We start from the raw sequence: 22,359 nt of genomic DNA, 5'->3' as shown, positions 1-22,359 counted from the left end.
CGCGCCGTGGGCTCCCGGGAGCGCGGCGGCGGGGGTCTGAGCCGGCGAGCGGCGAGGCAGCGGGAGCGCCGGGGCTGCGGCGGCTGGAACAGGTGAGCGGCCGCCGGGCCGCGGGCCCCGCCCCGCCCCGCGGGCGCACCTCCTCCTCCCCGCCCTCCCCGCGCCGGGCTGCGGCGCGGCTCCCCTAGGTTTGGGCTTTTGCAACTGGCGCCGGGCTTGTTTTTTTTTTTTTTTTTTTTCCTCTCCCCTCCCCTGAGTCTGTCTGTCCTTCTTTTAGGTCGCTCCACCCCTCAGGCGAGGGGGAACGGGTCGGGCTGCGTCTGCCAACTCGCGCCGAGCGCGCGTGCGAACTCCCGGAGCTGCGTCCCGCGCCCGGCCTCCTCCCTGCGGGGCGCGCGCTCCCCGCTCCCCGGGCCCGCGGCCTCCCCCGCAGCCCTTCCCCACTTTTCCCCCCTTTGGCAATCACATGGCATTTTAAGAATGCCGGAAAGATGGCGGTAGCGGCGGCGGCGGCGGCGGCGGCGGGACCGAGCGGCGGGGGAGGCGGCCGGGCGCAGCGGAGCGGGCTGCTGGAAGTTTTGGTGCGGGATCGCTGGCACAAAGTTCTGGTGAACTTGAGCGAGGACGCCCTGGTTCTGAGCTGCGAGGAGGGCGCCGCGGCGTACAACGGCATCGGCACCGCCACCAATGGCTCGTTCTGCAGGGGCGCCGGCGGCGCGCAGCCCCCGGACTCGCCCGCCGGGGTCCGCACCGCCTTCACCGACCTGCCGGAGCAGGTGCCCGAGTCCATCTCCAACCAGAAGCGCGGCGTGAAGGTGCTGAAGCAGGAGCTGGGCGGGCTGGGCATCAGCATCAAGGGGGGCAAGGAGAACAAGATGCCCATCCTCATCAGCAAGATCTTCAAGGGGCTGGCGGCGGACCAGACCCAAGCCCTGTACGTGGGCGACGCCATCCTGTCCGTGAACGGGGCCGACCTGCGGGACGCCACCCACGACGAGGCGGTGCAGGCGCTCAAGCGCGCGGGCAAGGAGGTGCTGCTGGAAGGTAAGGGGTTAACGCCGCGCGGGCCGCGCACACACCCCCTCACCCTCCCACCGCACCCTCACGCTTACCCAGGTGCCGGCACCACCCGGGGGCCCTGCGTGGGGGGCGGTGGCGGGGAGTTGGGACAACTTTAACCCACCTGGGGGGCCACTTGTCCCTACCCTAGAGTCGCTGCGGGCTTGGACCCAGCAGGGGTGTGTGCAGAGGCTCGGCGAGCTGGGTTTCTTGAGCTACGTGGCAGGCGCAGGGTCAGATGCTTAGGGCACCGTGCGTTATTGTTACCCGCGGATAATCCGAGGGTAGCGTACGGACCGGAACGTGGCACTGGTGAGGAAGGGCAGCCGTCCGCGCTGCGGTGAGGGCTCCCTGAAAAACCGCAACTCTCTTAGTTTTCCGCTTGGGCACCATGTTCTCAGAAGCCTGGGCAATCCATTTAAGAAGGTTCAGTCCTAAAGAAGTCAGAAGTGGCCCTTTTTGAACGCTAAAAGCCCATTATCCTTCTGGACTTTCCCCCTCTCGGATTGGAACCCGGGGTTATGCTGGCGAGTTGTGCCCTGAGCTGGGAAGTATTTTGCAGCTTTACGCAGAAGTTCCCTTTCGGTGCCAGGTGTTTGGCCGGTCAGTCTGGATTCCAGGCTGCTCTGGGTGGAGGGTTGCTGAGGCAGTTTTTCTGCCTGCCTTTTCCCGGGATTTTTCCCTAGTGGGGTGGAAACAGTTTCGCATTTGTAAACAGTTTACCCTGAGTGTGAGGCTTCTAAGAATGGACTTTGAGATCCTGTGTGCATACCCTCCTAATTTTTCAAGTGGAGAGAACAAGTAGCCCTGGTTTTGTATCCTTTTGCGGTTATGTGCAGAAAGGCAGTGGGGTATTAAGTGGATAATCACTCTCATTTCCCACCTCATCTGTATTTCTTACTTGATATCTGCCTCCCTGGCCCATAACTTAATTTGTACAAACCTCAGTCAGTACAAATATCATGTAATTATTTTTGTCTATTTATTCAGCTTCCCCTCACTGTAGGTGGAGATGTCTGGGGTTTTTTATTTAGTTACAGTTCATTTCCCCTGAGTTGATTTGCGTCCTGAGTGAACAAATCAATGAACCCATAGCCATGGAAACAAGAGTGTTTCAACTCAGATCTTGTAAACTGGTAGTTGATTTAAATCCTAAATTAAGGACTTAGGTCAATTTCCTGCTTACCAGATGTGGTGCTGGTGTGTGAAACTGAGAAAGTTCAAAGTTGGGAAACCAGCTTTGTTACATGTGACAGCTGATGCAACACATGGTGTCTACCTCCTGCTGGGAATACAGAGGGCACCCCCCCAACACACACACACCTTTATTTACCTAGAGGATTTGTGATGTCTTCATATTTAATTGCTGCCCTGGATCCAGAAACTGGAAGACTATTTGCTTTGGCTTGATGATTAACATAAGTAAACAGAAAAAAAGTTTTCATGACTTAAGTGTGTGTTGGTTTGTGTGACAGGGGCAGGTGGGATCTGGGGCAAGTGTAGTTTGGAGTGTAAACCGCTGGGCCACCTGCTTAGCTTGCAGTGTTTACTATAAACTATCAGGGGACCAGGAGACAAAAAACAGGTCAGTTCTGTTTCAAGGCACTGCCCTTCATTATGTCTTTTCTTTTCCTTGGTTTCAATTTAATGAATAATGACTTAGCAAAGAGATAAAAAATACCTCTCAAAAAGAGGAAGGTGGGCGCCTGGGTGGCTCAGTGGGTTAAGCCGCTGCCTTCGGCTCAGGTCATGATCTCAGGGTCCTGGGATCGAGTCCCGCATCGGGCTCTCTGCTCAGCAGGGAGCCTGCTTCCCTTCCTCTCTCTCTGCCTGCCTCTCTGCCTACTTGTGATCTCTCTCTGTCAAATAAATAAATAAAATCTTAAAAAAAAAAAAGAGGAAGGTAAGGTGATTCCCTGCAGTTGAAAATAAAGAAAAAGAATCAGTTATGTGACTTTACAGATGCAGCAACTGAAGAGTGAGTGTTGTAAAAGCCTCTAATGTGACATTCTTGCAACAGGTCATGCTGTGTTGCAGACAGGACCTCTGGGGGAAGGCCTGTGAGTCTCCTAGACGTGAACCACCTGGGCTTGGGGCAGCAGTCTTATCCCTTACCCCAGCCTGTGTTTTCAGAGATCGACTGCAATCTAGAGAAGCAAACAGAGGCCCTCCTTGAAACAGTGTCTCTTGTTCTGAGTTCCAGTGTTGGTTCTAAATGCAGTAGGAGAGATCATAGACCATGAAAGCCAGTATCACACATCTCTTTTGTAGCTTAATACATGGATTCCCAACTGAAGGGGCATATCAGAACCACCGGAAGGGCTTTTTAAAATCACATACCTTCTTGCCTGTATTCTGAAGTGCAATCTCAATGGCTGAATTTCTACATAGGAGTGGCTTTGCAGATGTAATCAGCTGGGACAGGAGGCTTAGGGAGATGTTTTAAAGATAGGTTTATATGGAAAATGCAGTTTTTTAACTTAGACGGGTCTTGTTTTGTTTTTTGTTTTGTTGTTGTTGTTTTTGTTCTGGAGTGGATTTGGTGGGTTTTTTTTTTTTTTTTTTTTGGGCCAGCGGGCAGCCAACACACCCCATTCCATGACATGCACCCTCTAGTGGAGAATCAGCACCACTGCTCATGGAACACCCTGAAATGAAAAGCTGAAGAGCAAGTTTCAAAAGCCTGCCTTCTAGTTCCAGTCTGTCACAGAGTTATCTGAACCGCGTTGAGCCTTAGTGTCTCCTGAAAAAATTGCAGTAAGAAGACTCGGCTGGACATTCCTGCTTTGCAGGGCTGCTCTATGGAAGAGAATCTGAGAGTAAAAGAAAAAAAAATGCATCAAATGGCTGCTATGATTAGTTATAATTACATGAAACGAAGCTGAAATTGTCCCTCCCAAGGGATAGTCCATTCCTCATACTGTGCTAGGGTTTACAGTTCTTATTTTTAGTATACTTTTTATTATTATTATTATTATTACGTAACTGTAATGTTAGGAGACCATTCCTCTGTGGGAAGGGAATCATGGCAACAGCTAACATTTCTTGAGCATTTCTATGTGCCAGGCTTTACTTGCATTTGTTCCTTACACTTTTTGTAACTCTGTGAGGCCAGTACTGTTGTTCCTTTTACTGATGAGGAAACAAGATTATAGACAGTGGGTTATTTGCTTAAAGTAACACAGGGAGGAGGCTTCCAGGTCTATCAGACTTCAAAGCTCATCCTTGTAACTTCTGGGTGAAACTGATACTCGGAGCTTCTCCTTCAACTATGTACTTAACTCAGTTGAAGATTTCTTCAGTTCTTGCGCTCAGGATGTTCTTCCCCACTTCTCAAATATGCTGAAATGCTCGAGACAGCCTTGAGCAGGAGAAGCAATTGTGTGGGCTACGCAAAAGGGAGGAACAGGGAAGAGGATTGAGTCTAAAAACCTTAAGGCACCGAGTGCCTGGCTCCCTAAAAAAGGGAGGGGCTGCCACAATGGAGCTATTTTGCAAAGAGGCAGGGTCTCTGTCATTTGAACACCTGGCCTGCAAGGAGATTACATTGTAATTCAAGCTGAAAATAAAGTGTGAATATACTGTGCTAGTGAAGTCAGTGTTTCACCAGATAGTCATCAAAGTTAAGACCAGTTGTCTTCACGTTATGAACTCAGTTCCCATTTGCAGGAGTAGGGGCAGGGATCCTGCATTCAGCCATGGAGATATGGAACCCCATACCATCAGGGGACACGGTGTACACAGACACGGAGTGAATGGCTCCCTGTGAAGTGGAGCTGGGCCCAGCTGCAGAAATATCCTGGTAGTTCTGAGTCAGGGGTGGGATGAGGTTTTTTTGCCCTTAGATTGATAGCGAAATAGTAATTTGGAATCTTTCAACATTTTTGTAACTGAAACTACAATAAAGTTAGTTTCTCCATAACTTTGTCCAGATTGGAAAGTGCAGAATGTTCTGGAAGACTCATACTGGGATAGGGAAGGTGGGAGTGGGTGGTGAAAAGAATCTTATCTGGGTCCAGAAGGTATCCTAGGGAGCTGTACCAGAAGAAGTAGAAATTCAATGGAGAAGGTCAGAGACTCTTGTTGACAGGAACCCTGTCCATCAAAGCTCCTCCCCTAGCACTGCTCCCAGGAATGCCTGGCTGCTGAGATCATCTAAAATGTCACTTGCACAGTCAGTTCCTTAGTGGTAGAAGTAGGGACGGCAGGGCAGGGAGATGCGGCGCAAGGCAGAGGCAGTGGTTTGGTTGGCATGAAATCTCAGGACTGGACAAGAACTTGCATTTTAGAGAATCTTAGTTTACTTAAGATACAGGATCTTTTTTTTAAAGATTTACTTATTTTTTGAGAGAGAGAGCATGAGCTGGAGCCACCCTGGCGCCCCTGGGATGTACGGATTATTAAAGAATATCCAAGAACTGTGGAATTTAGAGTCTTGAAACTCGGGTGCTTACATTTGAACTAGCGGCTACTCTTTTCACAAGATGCTTTTTCTTGTTGGGCCTTGATTTTCTTCATTGGGAAGCTAGGAAGCTAAGTTAAGCCATGGCTAAACCTTATTTCACTTTATATCCTATAAATTCAGACCCAACACCCTTTTGTTTTTCCCCCAAAGATTTTATTTATTTGACAGTGAGAAAGAGAGGGAGAGAGAGAGCACAAGCAGAGGGAGTGGCAGGCAGAGGGAGAAGGAGAAGCAGGCTCCCCACTCAGACGTGGGGCTTGATCCCAAGACTCTGGGATCATGACCTGAGCCGAAGGCAGAGGCTTTAACCCACGGAGGCACCCAGGCACCCCGACCCTCCACTCTCCTGATGAGCCAGTATTCTATAAGAACGCTGATTCTGGGGGCACCTGGGTGGTGCGGTCAGTTAAGCCGTTCACCTTCTGGTTTTCAGCTCGGTTGTGATCTCAGGGTCATGACCTTGAGCCCTGTGTCAGGCTTTGTGCTCAGCAAGGAGCCTGCTTCAGATTCTCTCTCCCTCTCCCTCTGCCCTACCCGCTCTTGCACGCATGCGTGCTCTCTTTCTCTCTCTCAAATAAATAAACAGATCTTTAAGAAAAGGAACGCTGATTTGGCTTTGCCCCTCTATATAGTAGTCCCCCTTATACGGGGTTTTGCTCTTCCACGGTTTCAGTTTCCCGAGGTTCACCACAGCCTGGAAAGCAGACAGTCCTCACTCTGAGAAATTCTCAGAAGGTCACCGTAGCCTAATGCTCTGTCACAGTGCCTGCGTCACTCCCCCGGCTTCACCTCCTCACCTAGGCCTCTTAGCATCTGCCCTCATCATGGGAAGGGCCAGTACAGGACAGTAAGATATTTTGAGAGACAGAAAGGCCACAGTCACAGAACTTTTATGACAGTATATTGTTGTAATTGTGCTATTTTATTGGTTATTGTTGGTGCTAACTAATTTATTATTACTGCCTGTTTCATAAATTAAACCTTACCATAGTTAGGTTTGTATAGGAAAAAACCGTAGTATATATAGGGGTCAGTAGTACTGTCTGTGGTTTTAGGCAGGCATTCCCTGGGGGTCTCGGACCATATCCTCTGCAGGACCCTGTGGTGCCTACCATTTTGCAGACTCTTTACATATGTAATAAAAGCTAACATTTATATATTCCTTGCATCACATGAGATACTTTTCTAAACACTTTATGTGGACTAAATCATTGGATTCTCACAGTCACCAAAACTATTTCCAGATGAGAAGACTGAGGCACAGATCATCAAAGTCAGTTGCCAAAAAAACACAGAGAATAAGTACCAATGCTGAAATTCAAACACAGACTTATTGCTTTGAAGTCTCTCGAACAGCCTTATGCGAGAAGCAGGTTAGGGATGCATATCCCTGGTTTGTTGATTAGAGTGAAGCTCCAAGAGGTCCCATGATTTGTCCAATTTAGGTCTTCTTGCTTTCTTGTCTACTGTATTTTTCTATTGCTGCTCTAACAAATTACCCAAAACCTTAGTAAATTAAAACACAAATATATTATTTTATAGTTTTTTAGAGTCAGAAGTCTGATGCAGATCTCACTGAGCTAACTTCGAGGTGTTCATAGTGCTGTATTCCTTTCTGGAGCCCCTAAGAGAGACTCTGTCACCTTGCTTTTTCCACAAGCTTCTAGAGACCACTCAGGTGCTTTGGCTCCTGACTCCCTTATATTTTTAGCCTGTGGTGGCAGCTTGAGTCTTTCCCACATCAAAACACTCCAGCCAGCGCGCCTGGGTGGCTCAGTCGGTTAAACATCTGCCTTCAGCTCGGGTCACACTCTCCAGGTCCTGGGATCTAGTCCCACATTGGGGCTTCCTACCCAGCAGGGAGTCTGCTTCTCTCTCTCTCTCTCCACCCCCTGCCCCTCCCCACCACTTGTTCTCTCTCTCTCTCTCTCTCAAATATATAAATAAAATCTTTAAAAAAAAATACCACTTCAAACTTTATTCTGCCTCCTTCTTGCATTGTTAAGGACTTGTTTGTGATGACTTCAGTCATACATAGATAGTCCAGGATAATTTCCCTTCTTAAAATCTGTTTTAGGGTGTCTGGGTGGCTCAGTGGGTTAAAGCCTCTGCCTTCAGTTCAGGTCATGATCTCAGGGTCCTGGGATTGAGTCCCGCATCGGGTGCTCTGCTCAGCAGGGGGCCTGCTTCCTCCTCTCTCTCTGCCTGTCTCTCTGCCTACTTGTGATTGCTCTCTGTCAAATAAATAAATAAAATCTTAAAAAATATATATATTTTAAACTATAACTTACCTGATTAGCAACCTTAATTCACTTTGCAACCCTCCTTCCTCTTTGCCAGGCAAGGTAACCTATGGTTGGGATCTGGAGACTAGGAGGTGTGCATGTTGGGGGTGGCGGAAGGGGGTATTTTTCTGCATATTGCATCTGGTTTGCTGAAATGGTAATGGTACAGAGTTCCCAGGTAGCTCTTCAGGAATGTCCTCCACCATGGTAAACAGTCCTGTCCTGTCACGTGGCAGAGGAGTTCCTCATTCATTCATTCATTCATTCATTTGCCTAACAGGTAACTTACTGAGTGTCCTCTGTGTGCCATATACCACTAGAGCTTGTGCATGACGGACAATATCACAGTGACCAACGCAGATAAGTCCCATACAGGCAGCTGCAGGATGCAGGGGAAAGTGCTACATCACAGGCGTTATGGGACGCAGTGGGAGCCTCGGAAGGGCATCCGGCCCATTCTTGGACAGGACTGTGGAAGGCAAAGGTCTCAAGGCAGCCCGACAGAGAGCTTGGCTCTCAGCTGTAGCTCCGTGTGGGTAGAGGTGGGGGGAGTGTGGCCTTCTGGCCTTGCTAAAGGGCGAGAATGGAAAAAAAAGACCGGAGAACTGAGCAGGAACTGCGGCTTCTAGGCCTTGTTACAGAGTTAGATTTCCTTCTCAGGGTGAAGTGTGCGAGGCAGGGAAATGTCATGCTGAGTTTCACATTTCAAGAAGTGCAAGGTAGGCGAGGCTCTCTCGAGGTGACCCAGCCTCACGGGCCCACAGCAGCCCGGGGTTCAGACGCTCCACCCTGACTTGGGCTTAGGAAGGAGCCCCCTCCGCCACGGGGCTTAGGTTTGTAAAAGTGGCTTCCCGCACATTGTGATTTTGTCACCAGGTCAACCCTCTGTGGATGATTGGGCTGGGGGAATGAGCCCCCCTTTTTGTAGAGGAGGAAAATGGAAGTCAGAGATGAGGGGACTGGTCCAAGGTCACCTTGTGAATGGGGGAGCTGGACATCGGATTCCCTCACACCCGCCAGGCTCTAACTACTGCACGAGACATCGTGTCAAGACGTTGTACAGTGGACGGAAGGCAGTCTGACAGGTGTAAGGCATGGCCTCTTGATTTTGGGGAGTTGACGGTTACTGAGGAGGTGGGGCATTTGAGGCTGACGGTGAATTTCTTGAGATTCATCATAGAAAGGGTGTGATTTTTTTTTTTTAACCCCAGCCTGTGTGGCATAGTACGCGGCAATGTATTAGGCTGATGGGAAAATGTCTTGGGAAGGAAAAGACTAGAAGGACAGAAGGGAGGAAGAAGGGGACGAGAGTCAGTGGGGGCGTAAGGGGGGGAGAAGAGGAAGCAATGCCAGCAAGGAAGGAAGAAGGGAAGAGGGAAAGTACTCTGGGGACCTGCTGACCTTTTCGGATGATGCCCATCCCCCAGCCCTGGAGCCGCTGGACTGTGGTGAGGATCCACTTTTAGCGTCGATGATGAAAACTCGATCCGGGGCTGTAGCGAAGAATACAGAAGCCACTTTATAGCCAGGGACGCGCTTACTTAACATAGACCGGTCTTGAAAGGCAAAAGAGGAGCCAGACATGATTTTTAAAAGTTATTGGAAAATGTAATTATCCTTTTAATGTTGTATTTATAACCACCTTTCCTCTGCCCCCCCTGGGGTTCAGGGACCTACAAGTCTGAATATGTAAGAACACTTTCCACCTAGGGAGATGAAAACTGTCTGCTTAGATATTTTAATTCTTTTTTCTTTTTTTTTTTTTTTTTTAAAGCTGATGTATCAGCCTGAAAATTCAGACCATATTCCTTATGTGAAGTGGATCAGGACTGTCCTTCAGTTTCGTGTTTCTGCCGTGGAGGGAAATGCTTTTCACGTTCCGTGGTGCGTTGTAGCACTCACCCCATGGAGTGTGTTTTAAAAATAACTCACTGCACACAGCTCCACATTTGTGAAAGACATCTAGCCGAAGCTACCAGTGGTCTGTTTGGTGAAGGGAAATTATTCTCCGGCAGCTAGTGGCCTACTAGGAATTCTATTGCAAATGATGCATTTCAAAGCAGTTCATGTTAAAGAAAGGCCAGAATTTCCCCTGCATTTATACCAAATGTTTTATATACCAGACCTCATTACCCACTTCACTGGCTTTGATCTATAATAATCGCTTGCCTTCAGCTCCGGCCTGCAGAGTGCGACTCCAGAGAAAATATGTAACACCACGAAGTAGTGTCCTAACAGACCCATGCAGATGAGGCCCGCTCCCAAAGTGGGACAGACAAGATGGGAAAGTTCACGCTCAGTAGAGATTATGACGGAAATTAAGATGATGACCCATCCCGTGGCTCAATGCTCTTTAAAACTACTTCCCCTGCCTGTGATTGGAAGCGTCGTTTGTAGCTCATTGATAAATGTGGGAAGCTCCATCTCAGATTTGAGGACCGGTTGCTGAGTGTTACCATAGTTGGTAGATCCTGTTCTTGGGCCGGCTCTTGGTTCTTTTCCTTGCAGTTTCCTTCTCACGGCAGTATAATGCTGTGGTTTAGAGGATGGGCCTTGGATTTGCTCAAACTGGGCTTACATTCTTGTCCTGCTTCTTGCCTAGCTGTGTGAGCTTGAGCGAGTGACCTACTTACAAGCCTCAATTTCTTAATCAGTAGGTTCATTGTTAGGAGGAGAGCAATTGTGGATGGAAAGTGGTTAGCTCATTGCCTGGAACATAGTAAGCACTAAATATTTACTAATTAAAATATGTCATGTCGCACGCTTAGCTAAGTACGGTTTGCAGATAGAGGATCCAAGCATAGACGGGAAATGAGGGGGTCAAGCATACGTGATAGAACGTCTTTTAGGGGACACAAAGGAGAGTTTGGGATTTGCCATGTTTGAGAACCAAAGGATGCAACTGATGGCCCCGGGAGAGTTAGTTTGCCTTGTAAAGGTGAATTAGGATCCCGCAAGGGTCTGTTTCATTGATGACGTTTAGCAGCATCAGATGTTTTCCATCAGCCAAATCACAGTGTAGGCTGCTGTGGTTTCTGGTGGGCAAATGCGAACTTTGTCTTAAAATGCTGATCTGCAGGAACGTGCAGAAAAGTGTTTTGTAAAGGGAAAGTGGGCATGTACAGATTTAACCTACACAGCAAAATTCAGAATTCTTTGAAAAATTGTCTAGGACTTATAGGAATGTGGAGATCTTATTAGCCCAAAAAAACCCCAATATTTCCTTTGTTAAAATGTGAAAAGTGAAATATTTTTTCGCATTTTTTATATTTTGTTAAAATGTGAAATATTTACGTTAACTGTTACTAAGCCAGCATTATACTTTGGTTTTTTATTTTTTTATTTAATACTGTATTTCATGGAATCCAAGAGACAACCCAGTGGAAGACAGATCATTGTTCATGTGCCCTTGAAAAAGAAAAGATAGTGTTTAAGATGGGCGTATCTTAATAGGATATCTGCTTAGAATTAACGGTGTCGGGGCTATCCCTTCAATACAGGGATAAGTGAAAAATAAATCCATCCCACAGAAAGGGACAACAAAGGAACTCACACATCTCAGATTGGGTTTGGTAGAAGGAAGGAAAAATATTATCTACTGAGGTTTTGAATTGCAAGTTGGTTCTAATAAATATTGAGGTCTGAATGTACAGTGTCAGTGTAAGTTAAAAAAAAAAGGACGTAGGCAGATGATGTAAAGTGGTTTCAGATGGGGAGGGCCCCTAATGAATGATTGGAGTAGTTGTAAATTCTGTCTGCAAGAACTCAGCTTCCATCTGGGCCTCCAGCAGTGTTAAGGCACATTCCTCAAATCAGAAATGATAAAATCTGAAAAAAAGAAAGGACAGTTGGATTGATGACATATGGTGTATAATAATTACACAACTAGTTATTAAAATAATTTTTCTTGTAGTGTTTGAAAGGTGGCGCCTTGTCAGTAGATTGAAGTAAAAATCTGCGGGGGGATGAGATGAAATTCCTCTTCTGAAATCGAACGTTCCAGAGGGAGACAGGTGTGGAGTAATAAATCAACATTTATATAAATTACAACTATTTCTATAATTATAAGTTATGTAAATACTATAGCGGAATTTAGGGAGTATCAGAAGCTACTAAGGATACCTGGTGTGCAAAGGAATGGCTTACAGAAGAGGTGACTTGTACAGTGGGGTTACATAAGCAAAGTGAAGCTTAAAATATAGGTAATTACTTGGCTATTTGGGACCCTGCATTTCAGATGCTTTCATCTGAAAGCTTTTTATCTGCAGTAAAAATCAAGCTTAATGATTTTTCTTTTTTGCTTGCAGTATCCACAAACTATCCTCTGTTCTTTACTTCATGTTTAGAATTTGTCTAAATCAAGATAATGTAATGCTATATAATATATAATATAAATATAATATAGCATTCCTTTGCCCACCCTTGCCCAATACCTTCTTTATTGTCCCCCAGAATGTTAGAATACATGTTTTACTTAATAATTTAGTAATTATTATTAGAATATATTAGCACAGTAGGCACATAATATTTGGAATATTTGAATATATTTCTAATTTTAATATACATATATAAAGTATATTCTAATATTCCAAATATAATATGCCTATGTTCTGCTTCTTCATTTCACAGTGTCAGCCATTATTGACTAAATCATTCTGTTTTTATAAAATTGTCATCATGTCAACATTGTTTCATTTTCCGGCCACAGGATAGTTTTGATCAAGTTTCTTGCAGTTTCTAACAGTTTCTCTTTTTTTCCCGTTTGCGTCATTTTCATATACCTCTCTAATTTTTTTTTCCCCAAAAGAAGTACTAGATTTATCAGATTTCTAAGAATAACTTCAGACTTTATCAAACTTTATCAAATTTCTAAGAATAACTTCAGACACTCTTACATGGCAAATCAAACCCCCATTCTGTTGATTTTCCTGCTCTGTCAACGGACGACTTCTCCCTTGGTCTGGTGCGTGGCCATCTTCCTCAGGCTATCCTGAGCTTTCTCCTCTGTTTCCGTGGAGCCTCTGTCCCCTTCACTTGTGGTTTACTCCCTAGTTTTTGCTGGAGCACATTCACCAGTAGCTTCCTGAGAAAGAATGTGTGGGAGGTAAATAGGTGAAAATATCTTTAATCGGTTCTCTCACTGGACTTACACTCTGGGTGTGAAAAGTCTGAATGAACGTTTTCCCTCAGCAATTTTCAGAGTTTCTGTGAGAAGTCTTTCTGCAGTGAAATGTCTCATTCTCTTTCTTTTACGTGTGGCCTCCTTTTTCTTGCTGGAAATTTTAAATTCTTCTTATCACTGATATTCTGAGTTGCATCTAGTGATTGGCCTTGGTGTGGGGTTTTCATTCATCAATTTTCTAAGCCCTGGATGGACACAGATGAGCTAAAACTATGGCTCCCAAACCGTGTGCCAATATGGCATAGGGTGCCCCAGTGAACTCACCAGGGGGCCATGGAATATTTTGAAATTTGGGGGAAAACAGCAACATCTTATGGACACTGGGAAAATCATTAACTGGCGACTCAATAGGAGATTGCTACCTTCCTTTTATGATGTCAGTATCTTTGCAAAACTGGTTTTTTGCAGTTGCTGTGATTTCAAAACAAACAAAAACAAGTGCCACACAAAATAAAAAGTAGTGTGGAATAGGAAATGAGGGTGGCAGCATCCGGTAGGATTCCAGCTTTTGGGGAGTTGTATAATGTCCAGCAGGTGCTACATTTTTAGGACACAAAGATGTAGTACATTGTTTGGATTTAACTACTTAAAAACACTGAGTTGGAAAGTATCTCCTCGGGCCCCAGGGTGTCATCAAAAAGGTAACTGTGACATTAAAGGTGCCATTTAATGAGTAGACTGGGACCTGTGGTCTGAATACTCTTGCACTTCATTTCTGGGACATTTTCTTGTTTTATTTCTTTGACGGTTCTCCTCCTCCCTCTCTTTGCTCTCTGTGCATGGAAATTCTTTTGGTTGGTGTCGGACCCTCTGTATTGATACTGTGCTGAAAAATAAACTGATTTTTTGTTGCTGTCTTCTTGCTGTTTCTCCAATTGTCCCTTTCTGTTTATTTTTGTTCTTTTTCGTGGAGAATCACTAGATTTTTATCTGCAACTCTTATATTGATCTTTTTTTTTTTTTTTCAACATTTCATCTGTCATATCACTGAGTTCCAGGAACATTTTCTTATTCTCATTGCTCATTTTTTTAATAGCACCCTCTTGTTTTGTGGATGCCACGTCTTTGCTGATCTCTCTGAACGAATTAATAGTTTTTTGAAGATTTTTTTCCCACTAGTATTGACTCGGATGTCTCCAAGTTCCTTTCCCTCTGCTTTGCTTTTCAGTGTGTTACGTCTGCATAATCTAATAGTTTCATCTATTTCAAACTATTTTAATAGTTTCAATCTATTTTGAGATTTGCTCCATTTTTGTATTCCCCTAGAGGCAGGAACTGACTTGAGGATCTCAGGGTAAGATGTTTACTTGGGATACGATCCCAGGAAGTGCTGGTGGTAGAGTGGGGACAGGAGATAGTAAAGGGAATGAGCCCATCAAGGCCATCATGGCCCCACAGTGGGCCACTTGGTCACTCTGGAGCTTAGCATATTTCCCCCTGAGGTGGGACGAAACAGGTAAAACTTACCCACTCTCCACTCATCCTTTTGTTAAGGGCTATTGCTGGGGGCATACCTCTCCGGTGCTTCTGTTGGGCATCCCCCTGAGGTCACGAGTACTCCCCTGCCCAAAAGATGCCCCCAGGCCGAGAACTGCCGGCACTCCCTGCCAGCAGCCTCCCTGGTGTGGACCAGACTGCAGAGGAGATACATGCCAGCGGGCTCCAGCCGGACCACGTGGCCTAATTTAAGAGTGTTCAGAGGAAACCTGGTGGAAGATGGACTGCGCTCAGATCCGGACAGACTTCCATCCCAAATCTCTCATAAAGGCTGGTCTGGGCACGATCAAGATGCCTGCCATATACTGCCCTGGGAAACTTTGCGAAGCAGAGCTCTGGCTACCTGTGCCTATCTTTTAATTTCTTTTAATGTGTGGTCAATAGAGAGTTTTGCCTTTCCTGTTAGTTGATCGCAGTTCCTGTAAGTCGATGATGCACAAGTTAGATTAATTGAGTCGAAGGGGAGTGTAGTGTTTCTCAGCTTCGGTCCTGTTGACCTTTTTAGATAAGGACTGGCCGTGAGCAAAGTGGACCAACTAGCTGTGTGACCTTGGCAATAGCCTTACCTGCCTAGAACTCCATTTTCTCATGGAGGACAATAGTACTTTCTTTATAGGACTGATGTGGGAACACAGAACTCAGTACATAAAGAGTTCAAAGTGTGTTGACTGTCTTTAAAGTATGTTTGTTTGTCTTTCCCCACTAGACTGTGTTTCTAAGAGAAGGGATCAATCAGGTCTTTTCTGTCTTAGAACCTCGGAGAACCGAAGAGAATTGGCCCACTTATGGCAATTATGTTGGTCATTAGTGGTGGCCCTAACATGGCAGGATTTGGGGAAAAGCAAGAAACAGCTTTGGCTGGTGAAACTTGCTGACTATAAAATAACATACATGGTATTGGGTCCATAGCTGCTCAAGAGGGTCTTCAGGCCATAGGCCTTTATTATTTTAATTCTCAGTTGAAAGAGGGCCTAAGGTAACAAAGGTGATCCTTCCCCTTAAAACTTGGAAAATAGAATTTTGTAATGGATTTACTAATTTTCAAATATTTTAAAAACTTAAAAATTTTTTATTTTATATGGGCACATTTTATTTTGAGTTATAACTCATATCAGAATCATTATTTCTTATTTTGCCAGAAAATGTACTCTCCACCTCAGTAATAATGAAGTAACAGGAGACCTTGTGTTCCTGGTATGGTATGTGTATCAATCTATATCTATCAGGGAAAAATAATCAATATAATTTTATAACTGCTCCAAGAACTCACTTAAGTTGTGTATTCTTTGAAAAGACCCCGGGGTGCCTGGGTTGCTCAGTGGGTTAAAGTCTCTGCCTTTGGCTCTGGTCATGATCTCAGGGTCCTGGGATCGAGCCCCGCATCGGGCTCTCTGCTCAGCGGGGAGTCTGCTTCCCCGTCTCTCTCTGCCTGTCTCTCTGCCTACCTGTGATCTCTGCCTGTCAAATTAATAAATAAAATCTTTAAAAAAAATAAAAAAAAGAAAAAAAGAAAAAGCCCATAAAGCTTGGAAGAATGATCTGAAAGAAGAAACCTTTTTTTTTTTTTTTTAAGATTTTACTTATTTATGAAGGAGCAAGCAAGCATGAGCCTGGGAGCGGCAGGCAGAAGGGGAGGGAGAAGCAGACTTCTCCGCAGAGCAGGGAGCCTGACACTTGATCCCAGGACCTGGAGATCATGACCTGGACAAAGGCATATGCTTCACCCACTGAGCTACCGAGGCACCCCAAGAAGAAACTATTTAAAGAAGGAATATCAGACACTGATTTGTAAAATTCCATTCTCAGCTAGTTTATTTTTTTAGATGTGTTCATATATGTCTATTTGTGTGCATCTAATGTCAAACATGCACGCAAAATACACTTTGGGACAATCAGAAGTTTCCCTGATACAGTTGTAGTGACGGAATGTCCAGCAGGAAACACATAGAACAGTTTTGCCAGGGGTGTGTTACAGACAGTCAGTGTCACCGTAGAGTGAGGGAGGGATCCTGAAAGTGGGGGCGGTGGGGAATGATTGTGCAGAACCAGGGCAGGGCCTGAACTGGACCCGGAAGAAGTCATTCTTGTCTAGCACTGCCTGCTTCCAGGCTGTGTGGAGACAGTATCCTTGCCATGCCGGCAGCTTTCCTCTGTCCACTTACCAGCCCCTTCCCGGCGTGTGATGGACAGATTCTTGTGGCAGGACTCGGGCTCTGGGAGCCTCCCACTTCCCACACCCTGCCTGTTCGTTTTCGTGTACAGATGTGTTTGGTTGGGTTTTGGCTTCCCTCTCCAGTCTTTCTGACACTTTTGCAGATTTACGCCCTTCATAGGTTGCCTGTGTTCCTTCCAGATTCATACACTAAAGTGCATCCCCCTCATACCTCAGAATGTGGCATCTGGAAATAGGGTCAGTGCAGATATGGTTGGTCAAGATGGAGTCACCCTGGAACAGGGTGAGCCCCCAGAAGACTCCTGTCCTTAGAAAGAGGGAAGCTTGGACACAGACATCACACACAGATAATACCATAGGAACCTGAAGGCAGAGACTGAAGTCAGACATCTAAAGCCAAGAAACTCTAAAGATTGCCAGAAAACCATCAGAAGTTGGAGGCGGCCTGGAACAGACTCGCCGCCACAGGAGGAACCAACCCTGCCAACACTTTGACTTCAGAGCTGGGAGAGATTGCTTCTGTGCTATAGGCCGCCCAGTTGGTGGCACTTCGTTAAAGGGGGAAAAAAAATTACACCTCCCATAGGAGGCTTTGGAATACAGTTCATAAAAATTTGGCAGGGAGTTTAGGGAGTGAGCAAATAGTAATTGAGACCTAGCACAGTTTTTTCTCTTTGTCAAATGTCTAATGAGACCATCTGTCGTTTACTAAGTGTTCAGAGATTTCTCTGTGAGTCAGTGCTGAGAGGGCTAGGTACTGGCAAAGGTTGTTCGAGGTTGCTGCAAGACATACATATGGCACCACTGAATTTTGCTCTCATGCATGTTAGCTTTGCCATGTTACTGTTACTTTGGAGCAGTTTCTCTATTTTTTGTGTGAGCCAGAACTCGAGATCCATGCTTCTGAGATCATTAATCTAGTTCCCAAAGTCTTCATATGCAGGGTTCCTGGGTGAAACACAGTTATTGGATACAGAGCATTTTTCCAAGTATAAATATGTCCCGAATATTGCACGGGACATACATAGGCTCAAAAACATTTGTTGCTTACCTGCAGGTCCAATTTAACCGGACATCCTATGTTTCTACATGCTAGAACTGGCCTCCTTATTTACATGGCTTTCAAAATCGTGGACTTGCTGCCAACCAGTGACAAAACCGTGAGTCAGCAGAGAGAGACTGATCAGCGGGTGGATCATTGAAAATGGTTTTGTAAAGATGAAAGTAAACCAAGGAGCTGCTCAGAAGGTGTGGCTGTGGCCTTTCTCAGGCCCTTCTCAGAAGAAAAGAGCAGCAGAATGAGGGTGTGGTTCCTTCTCCAAAGACTGTGCCTCATCCCCAATTTTAGAAGGACCAGAGTTAGAAGCAGCCCCTAAGAAATGAGGCCAAAGGGCAAGCAATAAGATGGCCATAAATCCAGAATCAGCATGGACTGAATTACTCATAAAAACTAATATTATTACTAACATGATGTGAAGTAGAAGAATTCTGAGAATTGAAGAGTAGGTATCTTGATGTTGTAGCTACAAAACTAACTGTTAAAAAAAAAAACTAATAAAAACTAATTCTTACTAACAACCACCCCTTTTATTTTTACCCTGCTTTCTTTCTGGCACCTCGAAGTACATGTTTATATACATATCTATATGTGTGTGCGTATATGTATATATATATGCACACACATATGCTATACTCTATATTGTTTATTGGTTTCTTATTTGTCTCCCCTGTTCACAGCTATATTCCCAGTGCTCAGAGTATTGCATGGAACTCACTGCCACACTCAGTAGATACCAGTTGAATGGATGAACCAACCAATAGCTTTCTTTAACCCACGGCTTTGCAGAGCACCTCCAGTTGGTTTAAAAAAGGGGCTTTACCCTTTGAGCTTTGCCTGAGAAGTTTCTTCCACTGTGAATTAACTTGGGCTGCGGGGGGGGTCTGAGAGCCATGGGGAGAGTTTAGACAGAGCAGATCCCCTTGTCCAAAATTTCCAGCATTCCATTGGAAGTCAGTGAGTTGTATCCGGCTTTGGGACATTGTATGGTCTAAGGGACTTCTGCAGTCTCTCCAGCTTCTTACTGATTGGTGGAGAAGTTGCCCTTCTCTCATACTAAATCCACCAGCTGTTTGCACTTTTCTTCTAGTTTGATCCACAAAGGGGAAAGGAGACACGTGGGAAGAAGATTTCATTTCCTGGATCTTATTGTCACAACTCAACCCAGCTGCAGGATTTTTTTCTTTCTACATCTTAAAAAGTTGTTTGTTTTTTTTTAATCATGCTTGACCTGTATTAAAAATAAGTTGAGGGATGTATTTATCACCGAGAAAGACACTGTAAACTAGTCACAGTTACAAAGTTCTTTGAGGGGCGCCTTGGTGGTTCATTCGGTTAAGGGTCTGCCTTCAGGTCAGGTCTTCATCTCAGGGTCCTGGGATTGAGTCCCCCCTCCTTCCCTGCTCAGCGGGGAGCCTGCTTCTCCTTCACCTTCTGCCCCTCCCCCTGCTCCTGCTCTTTCCCTCTCTTTCTCTCAAATAAATACATGAAATCTTTTTTAAAACAAAAAAGTTCTTTCATGTGCTTCTGATCCCATGTATGTATGAAGATGGCAAAACAACTCCAGTTTTTTTCGTTGTTCTTCTTTGGCAGCAGCATTACAATTCAGATCAAATCTTTGATTGTTAAGGTGTTCTAGAATCTTGTAAACAGGATTTTTTTAAATCACCTTAGAAAAATCGGTATTTTGGGGCGCCTGGGTGGTTCAGTGGTTTAAAGCCTCTGCCTTTGGCTCAGGTCATGATCCCAGATTCCTGGGATCAAGCCCCATGTTGGGCTCTCTGCTCAGCAGGGAGCCTGCTTCCTCTCTCTCTCTCTCTGCCTGCCTCTCTGCCTACTTGTGATCTCTGTCTGTCAAATAAATAAATAAAATCTTAAAAAAAAGAAAAATCAGTGTTTTGTTACCTAAACCAGTGTAGAGTTTGAAGTTACATAGCTGGTTTGCACAAAAACTTGGACCCTGATTGCCCAAATCTTTGTAATTCTAGTTGTCAGAGACCTAGGACTGGAGGGGGGGGCAAACATTTTTAAAAAGGAAGTTTGTGACTCGGATAGATTGTGTGCTGATAGATCACATCTGGGGACAGCGTTTCTTCACGGACAGCCTGTGTCCTCCCTTTCAGACCCCAGCCTGCCTTATCTTTTTAGCAGCATGATTAGAAGTGGTTGCTGCAATTGCTGTGGAAAAATCCACCAGGAGGTTATCATATTTAATGTTTCAGAAAACTTCCTTTGGAAGGCGATAACAGTATTTCTTAATCACGGTGCCGCTGGGCAAGCACAGGTGTGTTGCATACCGTTAAATCACTCTGTCCTTAGGACATAGTGTTGTTCTTTGAAAGTATTTGGCTCTCCTTCCCCCTTTTTCCTCCAATCCCCTCTTTATGCCAAAGAAGGCGCATTTCCCAGACTCACTCTCCACACCCAGCAAGGTATTCGTTCAGAAACCCTGAGTGATTTTTTTTTTTTTTTTTTTAACTCATTCCCCCCCTGTTGCATCTCCAAGCTCAAACGATGCATGTTTCTTACTGGGTTTGGGTCCGCACATGTTGACTGAGGATCTCCAGTGTTCCAAGCATTAGAGCAGATTACAGAGATAGAAGCTTATTAACAAAGCACCCCCCTGCCCCCCAGGTGCTTCCGATCCCTGGGCCAGGAGCCCCCTAGAGAGGCCATGTTCTTCTCTCTGCTTCCATTGGAGTTTGCCTTGCACTGAATGGGGAGAACCACGGTATGAGAGATAGTTCAGACCTAGTAATGAAAAAGGTGGGTTGGAATTGTATTTCAGTCCATTTTGGTTCTGTTCAAAGTATGAGTCATAAAAGGCAAGTGATGGGAAAGCAGAGGGCTTCTCTTTACGAACCAGTTCAGAAACATTTTGTAATACCAGCTTCTATTTCATTGTAACTGCAACATAAAACCCAAGTCTTTGGTCTGCCATCTGAACCAACTACAGGTTTAGCCTCAGCCTACTTTTCTAACTTTCCAGGTAAAGGCAATGCTTTAGCTAAATTCTTCTGCCTCCTACCTCTTGAAAACCCTGTGCCATATAGGACCTTAGTACTTGGCTAGCCACAGGCAATTAGTAAGTGCTCGGAGGATGAATGAATGAATACGGATGTAGGTGTCTCCTGGGCCATGCTGTTTTTTCACATCATTTCGCATTTTGAGCGGAGAGTATTGCAATTCCAAATTCCTCACAGAGAGGGACTCTGTTTGGTGTGACCTGGGTCAGGGAGCTCTCCTTTGCCCAGAGAGCCGTGTCCAGGAAAGGGCACGTGGCCAGGAGCTCACTTAGTGGGGGTTCTAAGCACATTCCCCAGAAAGGGTATCATGAGTATGACTGGCCACGCCTCCAAAGAGCTCACTGGGGCAGAGTTCATTGAGAGATCTTAGGGGTTCGAGTATAGAGAAGGGACAGGGAACGAGGAGTTTGCTGGTTTTTCTTCTTTGCCTTTGAAGGTGGACAGAAGTCAAAGAAATGGTACAGAACTGGAAAGAGTTACAAAGGAAGTGGTATTTTCAAGGGAACGCCAGGCTTCCGTCAGGGCAAGTAGAAGGAGGAGGAGGAAGTATCTAAAAAAGATTTAAGATAAGGAGAAAAAAAAATTTTTTTTTAAGATTTTATTTATTTATTTGACAGAGAGATCACAAGGAGGCAGAGAGGCAGGCAGAGAAAGAGTGGGAATCAGGCTCCCCACTGAGCACAGAGCCCGATGTGGGGCTCGATCCCAGGACCCTGAGATCATGACCTGAGCCAATGGCAGAGGCTTAACCCACTGAGCCACCCCAGTGCCCAAGGAGAAAGAATTTTTTATGACAAAACATAATTCATTTTATTTTATGCTTTCATTACACGTATTGACATATTTTTTGCTCATTATCTCATTTTTGATTACACAGGTGTTTAGTGAGTATTCAGGGCCAAGTCTAATATATAATATTGTTTTTAATTTAAACAGAGCCTTCCAATTTTAAACAGTAATATTACAAATTTGAGGAAAGTGACCCACTTTTGGTTAGGATTTGTCAATAATTGTTGAGTGACTCAGTGAAAAGTGAGTGAATAAATGAATGAGTTAGCAAAAACAAACGAAGAGTGCAGAGTAGGTGTATTTGGAAAATTATCAGTTTTATAATTTACTCTAATGAGAAATATTTCCTACTCTCTCTGAGTTTTCTGCCAGCATTTGTTTTCAAAATTAACCTGAAGAGTTCTCCCAAGTTAGATAGGTTTGCAAATGCTCTTTAAGCTAATAAACAGTTGCTTATTTTAGGAGAACTATTGATTAGACAGACTGAATAAAAGGAAAATTTTCCCCTTTTAAGTTTTCTGTGATGTGCCCTTGCTGCAAAGACCTGTAGTTAGAAGATTTGACTAGGAATCAAAAGGAAACCTGTTGTCTTTGTTTTTCTTTCTGGGTGAAAAGCAAAAGGTAAATATCATGGTCAAATGAAAAAGTAAATTGGATTTTAAATTTTTATGTGTGTCTCCCCAGGTTAAGGCTCTCTGACTTCATTCCGCTCTATGGTTATAATTGACAAGACCCCCTAAAATGTGACATATCCACCTGAGGGTTGACTCTTCTAATGTAGTTATAGGATGAATGCTTTTACATTGTTGGGCAATGACTTCACTGG

At 44.9% G+C, this 22,359-nt stretch overlaps 1 protein-coding gene across 1 annotated transcript in view; it reads left to right on the top strand.

Moving 5' to 3' along the window:
- The first annotated feature begins 147 nt into the window (after positions 1 to 147).
- Positions 148 to 22,359, top strand: part of SNTB1 (syntrophin beta 1) — a 230,981-nt gene continuing 208,769 nt past the window's right edge. The window contains exon 1 of the mRNA XM_032316662.1: positions 148 to 1,044. Within this exon, the coding sequence (XP_032172553.1) occupies positions 492 to 1,044 (553 nt within the window). The 5' untranslated portion in view covers positions 148 to 491. The remainder of the gene's footprint in view (positions 1,045 to 22,359) is intronic.

The sequence above is a fragment of the Mustela erminea genome, chromosome 16, assembly GCF_009829155.1.
Source record: "Mustela erminea isolate mMusErm1 chromosome 16, mMusErm1.Pri, whole genome shotgun sequence".
Classification (NCBI taxonomy): Eukaryota; Metazoa; Chordata; class Mammalia; order Carnivora; family Mustelidae; genus Mustela; species Mustela erminea.
This window is presented reverse-complemented; position numbering and strand designations above follow the sequence as displayed.